General features: G+C 40.7%; 1 protein-coding gene across 1 annotated transcript in view; it reads left to right on the top strand.

The window, feature by feature from the left end:
• prdm5 (PR domain containing 5) overlaps positions 1-15,864 on the top strand; it is a 103,571-nt gene that overhangs the window by 23,069 nt on the left and 64,638 nt on the right. The window contains exon 8 of the mRNA XM_052092101.1: positions 1,784-1,863. Within this exon, the coding sequence (XP_051948061.1) occupies positions 1,784-1,863 (80 nt within the window). The remainder of the gene's footprint in view (positions 1-1,783; positions 1,864-15,864) is intronic.

The raw sequence follows: 15,864 nt of genomic DNA, 5'->3' as shown, positions 1-15,864 counted from the left end.
CGAATCTGATTGGATGAGAGACGTTCCATGAGCACTGATGGTCTCACACCATCAGCACTCGGACGCTTCACTTTGTGTATCACTCCGCTTGTGTTCGTGCCTGGCTTATCTAATGTGAAAGAGCAGTGCATATGTGTTAAGAGCTAATGTATGTGTGGCTCTTACATGTATTTAATTATTTTTTACATTACATATGTTAGCCAGCAGGTAGTGGCAAAACATGATTTTTTTGTTTTTTATATAGACAGTTAGCTGACGTGAAGTGAATCCACGTCAGCCAGTGTTTACATTCAAGAGCACTTCATGATCGATCATATTGCTACTACACTATTAAAGCTAGAAAATGGCTTTTATCTGCTTTAAATGAATAACTTGAGCATTAAGGCTCATCACAGCTGAGAGACTCAACACAGAACTCAAGGTGCTTACATCTTACTGGAGTTTCTACATTGGATAGGACATGCTCTTTAATATAGCAGGGGACATTGCAGTTTCTATAGTGACTGACTTGCGCACCGGCTACCTTGAAATAGGAAGAAATACTCCCTTTGTACAGCTATATTTCACTGAGTAAGCTGATCTTCAGAAAGCTGAAAGCATCTCTGCTTGGGTATATAGCACACGATCCATCTCTCTCTCTCTCTCTCTCGCACACACACACGCACATACATCCATCCTTGTTTATCCAATAACTTGTTAGAAATAGCACAAGCAAGACAGCAGTTTCATGCACAAATGCGTTTTTATGACCGTACTCAGTTTTTCATAATTTTTTTTAATGTACTTGTTCATTGAACTGTTGTATATAAGCAATATCACACTTGCAATTGTGCAATATGGCCCTAAATCTGCACTACTGTGATTTGGCCGCAGACAGTACTGCAGCTCCCTATACACATATTACGCAGTCAGCGTAGAATTGTGCCAAAAAACAGTTCTGTTGATGGAAATGCCTTGTTGATGAGAGAGGTCAACAAAGAATGGCCAGACTGGTTTGAACTGACAAAGTGTACGGGAACTCAGATAACCACTCTGTACAATTGTGGTGACAAGAATATCATCTCACAATACAAAAACGTTTTCCAAGAAGTTGCATCTCTCAATTAATTTGGGAATTGAGTCTTCCATTAAAACCTTTTTTGTTAGTGATTGTCTGTATTTAGGAATGTTCTGGGTTCAATGCAAGTGAAGATATGTAGCATCTGTGACATGCTGTCAATTAACACAGGAAATAATTTCAATTTGTCCCTATTTTTAACAAAGCAAATATTGCGGTTACAGTAAGGCACTTACAATGGAAGTAAATGGGGCAATGCACTTTTTCGAAAGTATAGCCACATGAGATTACAGTGATAAAATCACTTATTAACCTTACTGACTGAAGTTATATCCGACATTACAACTCCTGCCATGACAATGTAAAGCCAGTAAACCTGGTAACTTTTGAATGATAAATGCAAGGACACAAGAAAGGAACTGCTGACGTAAAGAAAACTCCTCCCTACAGGAATTACATCAATAACACATAACCAGAAGTTTATCCACTTAGAAAAGTAGTCATACTGCTAATAGGATGATAACCCTCCAGGATGCCTCACCCCATAGACTTCCATTGTAAGATTTGAACTTATACTGAACCAAAAAGTTTCCATTTGTGATGTTTATTTGAGTTTGAACTGATGCATTTTTGTCCATTAGCGGCTCCTCATTCTATCAGCGTGTGTGTTACTGCTATATGTAATGTATGATCTGTGTGTGTGTGTGTGTGTGTGTGTGTGTGTAGGGAGTGGTCGCAGGAAGTTGATATGCACTATCTGTAATAAGAAGTGCTCATCCTCTCTCAACCTGCAGGAGCATCGCAAGGTCAGATCATCTCTCCATAAATCTCTTCTGATTCTTTGTCCATCTCAGCATATTTCTTCCCTTTTGCCCATCTATTTTGCCTTTAATCTTTCCCCTCTTTCCAATGTTCCCTTCTTCCCTTTCTACTTGAAACTGGGCCTTACATCTAGCTAAACAGTAATAATACTATTTTTAATACCATTTTCTCCCAATACTATATTATAATACATTTTATTTTGTAATGCACTTTTCTACAACACAGTGTGCAACAACATGGGTCAGATGGGTTCAGTAGTGAACAATATTCTAATTGGTGATTTAGAATTAGAATTTAGCAGTTCAAATTTGATAGGTTTAAGTTTCCTTTACCTAACTCCTTGTCCTAACCAGACACGAAAAAGACGCAATAAAAAGACTAGCAATAAAGGCTTTTTCTTCAACATAAAGCTGAGTTTGTGTACTAACTAGCCGTGACAAGCAACAGGACATTTTGTTATCGTTGGTTTCTGTATCTGCTGTGTAGTGCCGAATAGACCTGCCCACAGTGAAATCTCATTGGTCCAAATCCTGCTCCTCATCACTGTACAATAAACAACAAAATATGCTCTGATTGTGTGTAATTGCGCCTGCTGTAATTGTAAATTCTGTTTTCGATTCAGTCTGAATCAGTAAGTTTGACTGTAAAGAACCCCACCAATCAAGCAATTAATTCACAATTAGGCTGAATGTTGCACGAAACAGTAAGTTCATTTTTGCTTAGAGTCAGCAAGGACAATGGAAAAGAAATTCATGCTGACTAATTATTTTCATTTTCAATTTATTTCACTCATGATGGAATACATTTTTGAAGTATTATAATGGATATGTCAAGTTAGGAGGTTTGATCTTGGAGGACTAGATCTGCTTTTGTACAAAGATTTGCTACTTCTGGAACACAGACTTCCTGTGTGTTAAACATACTGCTGCACAATTAGACATGCATACCATCATCTTAAAGCAGATCTAGACCTTTGGTGCTGGGGAGGAGGAGGGTTCCAGTGAGAGAACTCTTGTAGCTACAGTGAAGCCAGCTTACCTGCAAACAATTTAGGAAATGTATACAGTATGTTAGTTGATTGCAAGTTGATTGGCTAACATGTTACATGTTCAAAGGACCTATCAGCTTGCACCAAGTTCAGTCAAGTTTCATGACTGAACTTAGTCATTTCATGTCTTTCTCTTGTTACACACAATTACAAGCTCTCATGTCAGCTAAAATATTTTTTTTCATGCTAGAGATTCAGCACTCCTGAATTGTAGTACAAGAAACATTTGCCTCTTTCATGCTATCTATCTATCTATCTATCTATCTATCTATCTATCTATCTATCTATCTATCTATCTATCTATCTATCTATCTATCTATCTATCTATCTATCATCTATCTATCTATCTATCTATCTATCCTTTATCTGTCTATAGGATTGGGCAAAAATACAAATTTTCAGACACATTGTGATTTTTCATTCAACTCAATATCGATTCTTAAATCCCAAAGATTGATCTTTTACTGTATGTGCAAAGAGGGAAAATTGTTTGCACATGCGACTAAATTTTACGCTGTGCTACAAAAAATGTCAGTGATTAGCCACTTGCTGGTAAATGTTCAGATTTTACTCCCCAGTGATTGAGGATTATAGTCGTAAAGAAGTTTAGCATCGAGAGCCTTTCATTGTGTGTTGAGAGTAAAAGTTTGATTTGACTCATTCCGTGTGTATGTGTGTCCAAAGACGAGATCCACGCATTCCATTTGTCATTGAATAATGTCTCCTTTAATACCCTTTCTGTTCTTTAAAGTTAATTGTTGATTAAAAACAACATAAAAAGAAACATCTAATCCTAATCACATACAGCACGGAGGAGTTAAAGCCATTTGAGTTTCTCTTTAACATGTGCTCGTTTACAGACACTCTTAAAAGTAATGCCGGTTTTCTTAAAGAAACAGTTCAGGTTTTAGCACGTGTTCAACAAATCAATGTAAATACTTGTAAATAGTACAAATTATGCAATTAAACAGTAAACATGTAACAACGTACAGTATAATTTATGCAATGTGATATCATATTTATTGATGGAATGCATAGATTTTTTTCATTTTGAAACTAAACTAAAATGTCCCCAAAATAATAAAAATCTAATAAAATATAATTAGTAAAATTTATATTTTCTTAATGTATCTAGTTAGAAGGTCCCCTGTATAATTAACAGCATTAGCTGGGAGAAAATGTATTTCATATGTAAGAAAAAGGGACATTATTACTGAAATATTCCCATATGAATCGATATTGAATGGAATTGAAACTAAATCAATCAAATAGAATTGAGAGCTTGTGAATCCCAGTTTAATCGATCCAGGAAATCTATATCAATACCCAGCCATTTCTGCCTATCCATTTCTGTCTCATCAGTGCCTGGTGGTCTTTCTCTTTTCCTCTCTCTCTGGTTGTGGGACAATCCGTATTCTCTGTCATTTTCTCCTCATCTCTTTCATTGTTTTTGGAATGCTGAAATAAAAGATACTGATCCCTCTTAGACCTCTGTTCGGTCTTGTATGGAGTCCATCTCTCTGTCTCTCTCGGAAGAAGGTGGGCCTCATGTTGATGTTGTCAGGTTTTCCACTGGTGTGAGTGTGTACAGAAAGGTCATCTTTTGTTTCACAAGCTCATCCCTACGGCCCTCGTGAAATTTAAGAGTTGGATAGAGCAGACTGCTCGACCTCACTGCTGGCGTCAGGGTTCCTTCTGCAAAAGACCTGAGAAATATCAGACAAACAGCTGCACTGACAAATCTTCATCATCTTCTCCAAAATCACCACAAAAATTCAGAGCCTGTGCTCCCAAATATGGTTCAACTGTCAAATTCAGTTTCTCATCATTGTTCCTGAGCCGTTTTCACAGGAAGACCTGTGGTTGGGGTATACGCTTACTGATGAAAATGAACACTAGAGGCACTACAACAACAACAATGACTTTTATTCACTTTCACACAAATCACCAGTAAAACGTGAGATCACCAGTTCATAACACATACTTTTCGCCCTGTTTCTCACATAGTGCTATCTTATAAACTATTTTACTATAGCACATGACTTGTTAGGTGATACATTGTAATGTTTGCATTACATAACCAACTAGGTTTACAAGCTTGTTTAATGTGATCAAATTGTGCGTTAGCTTAACTGAAAGAGTACTTGTGATGTAAAAGACCAGGATATGAGTCCTGGAGAACATACGTGTTAACACATGAGCCAGAAGTGTCATTGCAGAAGCAACCACGTTATTTTGTGCTTCTATGACACTATTGGTTGAGTTTAGGTTAAAGGTTTAGGGTAGGGAGGATGGTTTGGTTGATTTAAAACGTGATAGTGCATTGCCTTAACTATTTGGGAGAACATTTAGCTTTTAGTGCCACAGAGTAGACATTTCATATTAGAACTGCCACAATATGTATAAGGAACCACGTTGTTTAATTTAGCAAAAAACTGGAGTCAGATAGATTACTTTTATGCTCCTTTATATTATTTTTGGAGCTTCAAATTTCTGGTCACCATTCATTTGAATTGTTTCGACATACAGAGCTGAAATGTTCTTCTAAAAATTGTAGTTTGCGTTCAGCAGAAGAAAGAAAGTCTTACACATGATTCGATAATTTTAATTTTTGGGTGAACTATCTTTTTAAGACTAGTCTTATTATAGGGCCGCTAATGTCATTCCCAAGCGCCAAATTTGCATTAAAGGTGCCATATTTGATTCGAGAGCTGTTCTTGAGCTGCTGTGGATGTGAAGATTATAAGTGAATAAAGACTTGAACAAAGCTATATTATGGGCTCGGAATATAGCACACAAGTCAAATGGACCACTTTTTTATAATTATTTTTGGGTCCTTAAATCTTAATAGCTCATGGTCACTATGAACTACCAATATATGAAAAAGATCTATGTGACGAATATGAAAAAAAAAAGTGAATTCTGTTCCATGGAAAAAATAACAGCACATGGGTTTGGAACAACACGAGGATGAGTAAATAATGACACAATCTTCATTTTTGGGTGAACTATCCTGTGATGCAAAACCAGTTGAAAAGCACTCAATTTATAGACGATGCTTTTCAACTTTAGCTCCAGACCACACTGCAACACCTTGGCAGAGCGAGCTAAGAGAGTATCGAGCGAGTAATGAAGGTAATTTGATTTTGTGACTGGAGGAGGTAGGCGAAGAACCGCTGGACAGGTTTAATGTTCTTACGATTGGTTGGAGTCCCATGATTCCACTGCCTGTTCCATTTGGTGCCTGTTGCACCAAACCAACATCTCGCTCTGGTTTGGCCTGGAGAACACTATCATCACTCGCTCGGTCTAAAGCTGACACAAAACAGACACTTCCTCCTGTCAGCGTTCACTCATTGGCACTTATCAGTGCAGTCGTTCTGAAAGCAGAGCCTTTCCATGTGCAGCTGTCTGAATTTGGCTTTAACCTGCAAGAACTTCATCTGTGTTTGCTGTTTTGGTGAACGTTTGATCGTGGGACATTGGTCAGTGTCTCTCTTGAGAGGAACTGCTTATGTTGTTGTAAAATGTGTCCCATAGGCATAGTTCAATCCAAACCTGTGGTGTTTTTCATCATTTGCTTCCTCTATAAAACTTGATATTATCTAATACGTATGACATGAACCTCTGGAATACTTCTGATTGGTCAATGGCAGCATACTGTTGTCAAATATTTTTGTTTAATAACCGCTAAACTAGATTTGATAATTTCCCCCTTTGCGACTGGTTTCCTACATATCTGGGCTATTTCAGCTGTTCACTTTGTGGTCATTCTTGTCAATAGTTTTATTGGATCTCTAGAATAAATGTGCATGAGTGACACATGTATCTCAACTTTGTTGATTAAAAAGCTTTGCCATTATATAACAAAACTAGCCTTACAACTACCCCATAGCATGATGAATTCATGTTTAATTTAAGCAGAATTTAGTTTAAATCTCCATGGCGTCATTTGATTTCCTGGTTTGCCCATTTAAACCAACACACTCAATTCGGTCAGAGGCCTGTTTGTGGAACAGGCTCTCCAGCTCTCTCCATCTTTGTCTTTTTACCAACACACAACACTTTTTCACCAGACCTTGTCCATCTGACTGCTGTGTTGTTTGGAAAGCCTGCATTTATGATGTGCTCTGTCAGGGTTAAAGTTCGAAGGTGTCCTGTACAGTCTCTTCTACATGTAGACCGTTTATCTGTACATTCATACAATTTTGATTCAGTTATATTTTTATTGTTTGTATAAAATGTAATGTTGAAGATTGAGATCTGTACAGATTTTGTGGCAGATAAAAACTGCTCAGATTTTTCGAACAAATTCTATATTGTAATTTCAAATATTATAAAGTTGTATAATTCATAGAACTGTCAAAATGAACACGCTAACACATGCAATTCATTTAAATAGTTTAAAGGTGCAGTATGTAAGATTCAGAAACCCTTGCTCCCTATCAAAAAGCTACACTTTGATGCTGCGCTTATTTAGCGCTTTGGGAATGTCTTTAGGAGTGACCAGCTGTGAATATGTGTGCAACACGTCAATGAAATTGCCAAAATGTATAACCTCCGCCGGTGACATCATCAGGATGCGCCGGTAAAGGGGCTATAAATAGATGCGCCACAGGTGCATCGTCAGATATTTTGTTTTCAGATCATTCTGTGTGTTGTGCTTCTTGACTGTCAGAACTTTCTACTTACCTCTGTTAGGAGTTAGAATTGTTAGGCAGTGTGCAGAAACCTTTCTTTTTTTAAAAAAAAGAAGAAGAAAAAGAATGACTGATAAACAAAGCAAGCCCATGTTTACGCTCTATGGCTGAGAGGGACACACACCAGTTTTGTTTTGTGTGTTTGGGGGAAGAGCATGCTGCTCTTGCGGTGGGGAGGGGCGGGTGCGAGCATTGCGATCTGTTCTCAGTCAAAATGCTTCGCACTCATCTTGCTTACTTCCGAGAGACAGCACCCACTCTTACATCGTGGGGCTCTCGTATGCATCTGGCTGAGGAGCGAGAGATGGGTCCGTCCCTATCGCTCGCTCTCTCTCACCAGATCAGCTGGTCTCTCCTGTGATCCTGAAGCGTGCTCTGGCACCTCTTCAGTTCAGGAGGGGGACCATGAATCTCTTGAGTCTGCGTACTTCGAGCTACCCACCTCTGAGCATTCCGCATATGATAATAAAGTGATGGAGGAATTACTCTAGGTGATTACTCGTGCAGTGGCCAGGCTTCAATTAGACTGTCCATGCGAACAAGAGACACCCAAGCACTCCGAACTGAAGGACAGATTTCTGTATGGTGGCCAAGGGAAGGGAATGCCTCATCAGTCCTTCCCTTCTTTGATGACCTCCATGAGGAGCTCTCTTATACTTCCCATGTCTTTGTGCCCTTGACATAGACATATTCGACTATCGAGGGTGCTGAGGCATGGGGGTATTCAGTGATGCCGCCAGTAGAAGAGACACTTGCTGGTTATCTCTCGCCTGGCTTGGCATCATCGCTAAAAAGACCTACTCTCCCCACAAAGTCGTGCAGGACCACCTCTACGCTTGTGGGGAAGGCTTATCAGGCAGCAGGTCAGGCTGGTTTTGCCCTGCACACTATGGCAGTGTTACAGGCATACCAGGCTGACCTGTTGAAGGACCTGAGTGCGGGCACCATGGTCGACGAAGAGGCTTTCTCAGAGCTTTGTCGAGCCACAGACTTGTCTCTCCGCGCGACCAAGCAGACGGCCTGCGACATTGGCCAATGTTTTCCTCCTCGATGCCCCGGTTCGCCTTCTGGTTTATTTGGTGACGCCATGAATTCAGTTATAACTAGGTTCAAGGAGGAAAAGAGTCATGAGGAAGCCTTCAGGCAATTCCTTCCTCACCACACTCAGGGGGAGGGGCCGTCGGCCACCCAGCCTCGCCCCGGTCCTTCTATACGGGAGGCTAAAAAACAAAGTGTGGCGAATCGTGCTCCCCTTAGTAGAGACTGGGGGCATGTTCGTCGCCCTCAGCAGCCCCCAAAGCAAGACCTCAGGGCAGTTATTTCTAAAAAGAGAAAACTCTGACGGTTTTGCGCTTCCTGATACCCCCCATGAAACCTCTCCATTCCCGCCGCCTCTGGTGTTTCGGGAGTTAGAGGTTTCCAGCAAAATGATGGATGTTCTGTTGCTTCCTGCCTTAGTCCAGGATTTGGAATACTCGACATCCTCTCAACATGAAGTGTCAAAATTGATTCCCATCTCAGAGAACCTGGCAGCGTGGAAGTTACTGCAGGGTGTTTCTATGTGGGTTCTAAGAAGAGTAGAAAAAAGCTACAGAATTAAATTCGATCGCCGTTCTCCACATTTCAATGGTGTAGTCTCCACTGCCGTGAAACCAGAACAAGCATGTCTACTGTGGAAAGAACTGCAAAATCTCTTGGTCAAAGGGGCCATAGAACATGTTCCCCTTCCAGAGAAAGTGTCCGGTTACTACAGCAGATACTTCCTGGTTCCCAAGTAGGGTGGGGGGTTGCGTCCGATTTTAGACCTTTGAGACTTGAATCGCTCAGTCAAGGCTTTCAAGTTCAAGATCCTAACTGTCAAGACTGTTGTGTCTCAAATCCAACATCACGATCGATCTCATGGATGCATATCTCCATATGGAAGTTCCTGAGGTTCGCTTTCGGGGGTGAAGCTTTCCAATATCGGGTTCTTCCATTTGGCCTAGCCCTATCACCCCACACATTCACGAAGTGCGTGGATGCAGCACTGGCTCTTTTGCAACTCCAGGGCATCCTCATTCTGAATTATATAGATATTTTCAGCACAGGGATATTGTCTTAGCTCATCTGGTTTCTCTGGGTCTGAGACTCGACGTCAAAACGAGCTTTCTCTCTCCTACTCAGGAAATTACCTATGTGGGGGTTGTATGGAATTCGATCATGATGCGGGCACAATTGTCTCCCGCTCGAATCGTGTCCATTCAGAACACCCTGAGCAAAGTCAGGCTAGGTCAAGGTTGCACTGTTCGTCAGTATTGTCAGATTTCATCCAAGGGCCAGTCCCCTAAGGCAGATAAGGGTTACGTGCCACGTGCTTTGTACCCTTTCTATGTGGTTCAGTCCCCAGTTCCTCTCTTTGGGTCCCACTCTAGGTGCGTCTTGCCGTCGCAAGTTGCTAACGACAGACGCCTCCCTGACGGGCTGGGGTGCGGTTTTAAGTGGTTGTCCAGCTCGAGGGGAATGCTCTGGTTTCTCTGCTCCTGGTAGTCTTGGCCAGAGTTCGCCAGCAAGGGTCTTGAACAGGGTATGGTTTTCGGAGATAATGTCTCTCCTCGACGGCTCGCCTTGGGCGATTCTGGACAGGAGGGACCTTCTGTCCCAGGCACAGGGGACATATTTCATCCCCAGCCCAAGCTGTGGAACCTTCATGTTTGGCCCCTGAAGGGTACCAACTGAGGGACACTGGTCTTTCACCCCAAGTTATCGAGACCATTCTAAGTGCTAGTGCTCCCTCTACTAGAAGTTATGCCAATAAATGTGGTGTTGCTTCAGATTGCTTCATCTCTTTCCACTTTTATCAGGGAACAGGGGTTACAGTTAAGTAACCCAAGACGTTATTAATGACATCTGTGGCCGTTAAGTGAACTGCACCAGCTACCTCGTGCACACACTCCATATAGACGTGCGCGCGCGCTTCAGCCAAAACTATGACGTAATGTACAATGAGACTGAACGTGATCCACAGGCACCATGCTGACAGATGAGGTAGCATAATTAAAATTACACAGTTATGATTTTTTTACTACAAACTAAGAGACTGTATATTATATTTGACTCTCCAGTGCTGGAAAACCGAAAGTGTGGCTATAGGTCTGCCTATGTGAGACTGTAGTTTGAAGTAATCACTTTTGTTTTCATGATACATAGGCTATCGTATAAATGCAGTCAATGTCAGCGTAGCTAGCTAGCCAGATTTATCAATAGCTGTTAGCTACATTTGGTGGATGATGACAGTAGATATTTATAAAATAGACTGTACATTATGAATATGTTGACAAAATTCAGTATTGATGTGATTCCATCACAACTCCATGCGCTAATCATTTATAATACTAGAATGTATATTTTATGTATAACCAAGTTACGTTACACGAATGAATGGGTCTTTTTGCATCATCTTGAACATTGATTACATAGATCAGTCCTTATTGCACTATATTTCACATGCTTTGCAGTTATGTAAGTTTACCTGTCCAATAAGAAGAACGGCAATTCAGGGTTGGTTTTGATTCCCAAAACCAAACGAAGGTCATTCCATGAATCAAATGCCCTGCCGATATTCATTCTAGTTTTCGTTTGACCACGATCATGTTCCCGCTTAGCCAGATGGGATTCAGTAGAGAAATGTTTTTTGTTTTTTTGGCTTACTCAGAGTTTGAGTAGGAGTCAGTGTTTTACTGGTAGCCGGACGTTTGCTGGATTCCATCTCTAAGATAACATTACCTAGTTTTGCAGTTTGTTGTTGCTGTTAAATGGCAGAAGAGAAGCACTGAGGTTCAAAACCGACTAGCTCCCTTCACATGTAAATCAGTCTACAGGCTTTAATAGGCAACCTAGTTGCTTTACAAGCCGTTCACACTTTGGCACAAAAAAGGCGAATATTGCATGAAAATTATTACATACTGCACCTTTTAATTAATATAAGTGTTCATTTGTCTTATCACGATTAACACATTTAACATTACAATAATACAGCATAAACCAGCATAAACACTGGTTGGAATGGCAAAACCTCTGTGATGGGTCTACCCAGAGTCATTACATTGATGAACACACCACAACACACACAGCAGTGATTTAGTGTCAATTATAGTGATTGGGAAACATGCTCTTAACACTATTTCTTGTACAAAACAAGCCTAGAAAGAACTTGTGGAAGAAATCAAGTATTTTTCAGCCTAAGAAAGGTACATTGTAATTACCACAGAAGCATGGCAAGTCTACTATCTAACTATCACCAAAAGGCAGAATGAGACGTTTTTGTGTGCAAGCGCTTTTCATGTGGAGTTCAAAGCAGCACCCTGATGCAAATTAACACGGGTTAACGATTGCTACAGAAAAGTGGATAGCCACAACTGGCTGATAATTATTGTGGAGGATGAAAGTTTAAGAGATTTAATGCCCATTGCAATGAATGCTCAACCTAAGTGGGTACTACATTTAGACTTTGGGAAATGTTTAATGTTACTTGAATTGGTGCTATTTAAGTGCATTTGTATCTTTATACTGTGAAATAATTTGTTTGGAAAAGGTTATTAAAGCATTATATTGTTACATATTTTTTTGTTTTCTTTCCTAAGAAGGAAATAAATGACTTCTTACAGGAAAAGTAGTATCTTTAGAGCCAAATTTCAGCACTTTCAAAATCTACGATTAATCACGATTAACAATGAAAAATAATGCGATTAATTGTTTTAATTGACTGACAGAATAACTTATTTGTATTATTTGTTGTACTTTAAAGTAGATTAAGTAGATATTGCCCCTATAAATAATGTCAATGTATTTAGTATGGACGTCACAATATCGTTACTGGTATTGGAATCGGGTCTGATACCGCAATCATGTTCTTGAACTTGTGTTCATAAAAATACTCCGATACCAAAAACAGATATCATCTGACATACAAATGTCATTCCGTAAACATTCAACGCACTAATTAAAATCACGTTATGTCTTAGTGTGATTATCAAACCGCAAAAGCTGTGATTTAATGAGATATACAGTAGTTTGCATGTGCTGTGTGCTTCAAAGTGAATGTTTGGAGCTGGTGCTGTGTTGACATAAAAACACACAAAGTGCTTAGTGGAAAACATCTCTGGTTACACATGTAACCTCGGTTCCCTGAGATGAACATTGCTGTAAGCATTATGGGGAGTGTCCTTCTACAGGACTATTAACACTAAATAGAGATATTCATAAGGAATCACAGGCCTCAGGCCGATAACTTATTAGTCATATTTAATTGTGTTTAAATAGTCCTATGTGGCAGATGCCTGATGGAAATGAATGTATTCTGAGATTTATATGAAGCATATAGATATACACAGTATGGTTTATTAACCCTCTCACAACATGGTTGGAAAAGTAGGTTTTATTTCTTATGGGAGTGCTTATGACTTTTAAAGGGACAGCTCAACAGCATATAATTAGGTGGCTGTGTTGATTATAGCCCTGTAGACCCACTTGAATGGAAGACACAATCTATACAGAGAGGACTTTGTAAGGAGATGGACACCACATCCAGGTTATAAAATCTCATACGGGTGTTTTTTGAGGACCATCCTGCTGCCAAACATATGTCCTGTAAGGACACATATGCATATGCCATGCCTCACCGGGCATAGCATATGCATAGATTGCCACTTTATCGGTGGGGGAAAAGGCTTGAAAAGAATCACCTGAGCCTTGAAGGGCATTGATAACACCTTTTGTAGGTTTAATGGTGGCTTTTGACAGATCTATACCAAACTCCATCGTGAGCTGTCAGTCAGCAGAGCCTGCATGTCAACCACCCGTTTAAATGAGTGTGGTTTTTAAGGAAAGCACCCGCAGCTCAACAGATTCCAATTGATTTGAACGAGGAGTTTGTGAGTGCCTTCAGCACCAGATTTAAGTCCCAAGTCAGCAAGGGGGTTTCAAATGCCTCACTCTCCTAAGGAACTTTATGACTAAATTATTTTTGCCTATTGAAGAGCCAGCCTCCAGGGCGTGGGATGCTGAGATAGTCGCAACATAAACCTTGAGTGTTGACAGAGAAAGACCAGTGTCCAGCCACTGTTGAAGGAATGTCAAAATCTCAGCTAAAGGGCAATTCACTGGGTCTTTACTACTTGAAGAGCACCAATTTGCAAACACTTGCCATTTAAGTGCTAAGATCGCCCTGGTGATTTATGTATGCCACTACTGACGGTATGACGGTGGATCCTGCCGCCATAAATCCAGCATTCTCTGAAATGACTTGAGTGGCAATGTTTTCCCCAGTTTGAACTGAGATAGACGCAGAAGAATGGTCTGTATGCACTCATTTGTGAGGTGCGCGTGCATGGTCACTGAATTGAGACAAACTCCTAAAAAGGAGATTTGCTGGCTTGGAAAAAGTGTACTTTTCACCCAATTGATTTTCAGACAGATTTTTCAGATGGCAAAGCAGCAAGTATCTTTGTTCACTCAGTAGTACCGCTGATTGGGTTAGTAATAACCAATTGTCAAGTTAATTCAAAACACACACACCATTAATTTTCAATGGGTCAAGCAATAAATTTCGTGAACGTGCAGGGAGCCAGAAACTGACCGAAAGGAAGGACTTTAATTTGATACGCAGTTCCCTCAAACACGAATCTCAAATACTGCCTGTGACAAAGTGCAATTTGTTTATGATAGTACACATCCTCCAGATCTATTGACGCAAACCAGCGCGATAATATCTGTTTCTGAGTTAACATTTTGTATGTGCGATTGAAGCGTCTCAGATCTAGAATGGGCCGAAGCCCCCATCTTTCTTTGGAATGAGAAAATAACATCCTCAATGGACCAAAAATTGCATGCATAGGCTAGGATGTTAGATTGGAAGTTCGGGGGGCTTGCAGCACCAGCACGAGATCCCGTTTTAATTCTTCCAGCTCAACCTCACTGCCCCACCTTGTCTCCTCATGTGGTCCCTCGGGACTTAACAGAAGAGGCGGGTGGAAGGGTACGAGAGGCTGGATCTTACCTTAGAACAAGGTTAATCCTAGAGCACAAAGTCCGGAGGTTCATGCCCTTGCAGTTAGGGCAGTCTGTCTCCATGTGAGCTGCTTGTGCGTGGGCGGGGCCCAGGCAGTGAACACAGCTCTCATGCTCATCAGGCAGCAGGATGCACTGCTTGCATAGGGAACACTTGCTGAACAACATTGTGATAGGTTCGTTGTCTGGGCAATGGAGTCAGGAGGCAGCAAACTATCAACTTGAATATTTGTAATACTCTTCAGCATTGTTGATAAAACTTAAACAAAAAGTCACTCAGTGGCCAAGTAGTCACACACACAAATGCGTAAGGACTCCTATGTAGCACACACAGTCTCTCTCTGGTCACTCTCTGACACATTGTGATCCTATTATGTCTCCCTCTGCCATCACTACAACAAGGAACAGGTGTTAGAGAGAATGATAACCCAGGTGACGAGCCTTACCGCTCTCTCTCTCCTGCAGACAGACACATGACCATGCCCCCATCACCACAGACATCTTTAAAAAGACATGTATCATGCAAGCAGCTCTATAGTTAATATTGTGTATATACAATATATATACAAATACAGTACTGTGAAAATATACTGTGCAGTTCTGTGAAATATAAATAGCAAATAGAATAGAAGAATTGGAAGCCCTGCAACTGATGGCATGGCCCTCACAGAGAATAAGTCTCTCGGTGCAGGCGCTGAGCACCGGCGATGAGTTGTCCTGTTTGCTTCTTGCTGGAAAGTTCTGTCCGTTGTGTGTATCTTGACGGCAAAGCAGAGAGGGTTCTAAGACGAAGACAGATTTCGCCGTTTTGAAGGAATAACATTCTGAAGAAATGGTGACAGAGCAACTGCTTATATAGGCCAACTGTGCACCTCAAGGGGCGAGCTCAGACACCATTGCCAATCAGAGGATTGACGTGATTGAATAAGAGTTTCAGCAAGGTCGTGTAGAAGGACACTCCCCATAGTGCTTACAGCAATGTCCCGTGAACTGAATTGAAGGGAAAACCATCATAGCAATGCTCGCTCTGTTTGTAGCAGATGACAACAAGCAGAGTGCTAATCCACTATGTAGCGCACCGCACATACAGACTACATATTTATTTGATTAAATTGTAGCCTTTTGCAGTTTAATAATCACACTGAGTCACGTAGCTACCGGCTTTTCCAGAGCTGAGAAGCTACTGTCAAAAA

Source organism: Xyrauchen texanus, chromosome 25, assembly GCF_025860055.1.
Source record: "Xyrauchen texanus isolate HMW12.3.18 chromosome 25, RBS_HiC_50CHRs, whole genome shotgun sequence".
Lineage (NCBI taxonomy): Eukaryota > Metazoa > Chordata > Actinopteri > Cypriniformes > Catostomidae > Xyrauchen > Xyrauchen texanus.
Note: the sequence above shows the minus strand (reverse complement) of the source record. Positions and strands in the feature narration are given on the sequence as shown.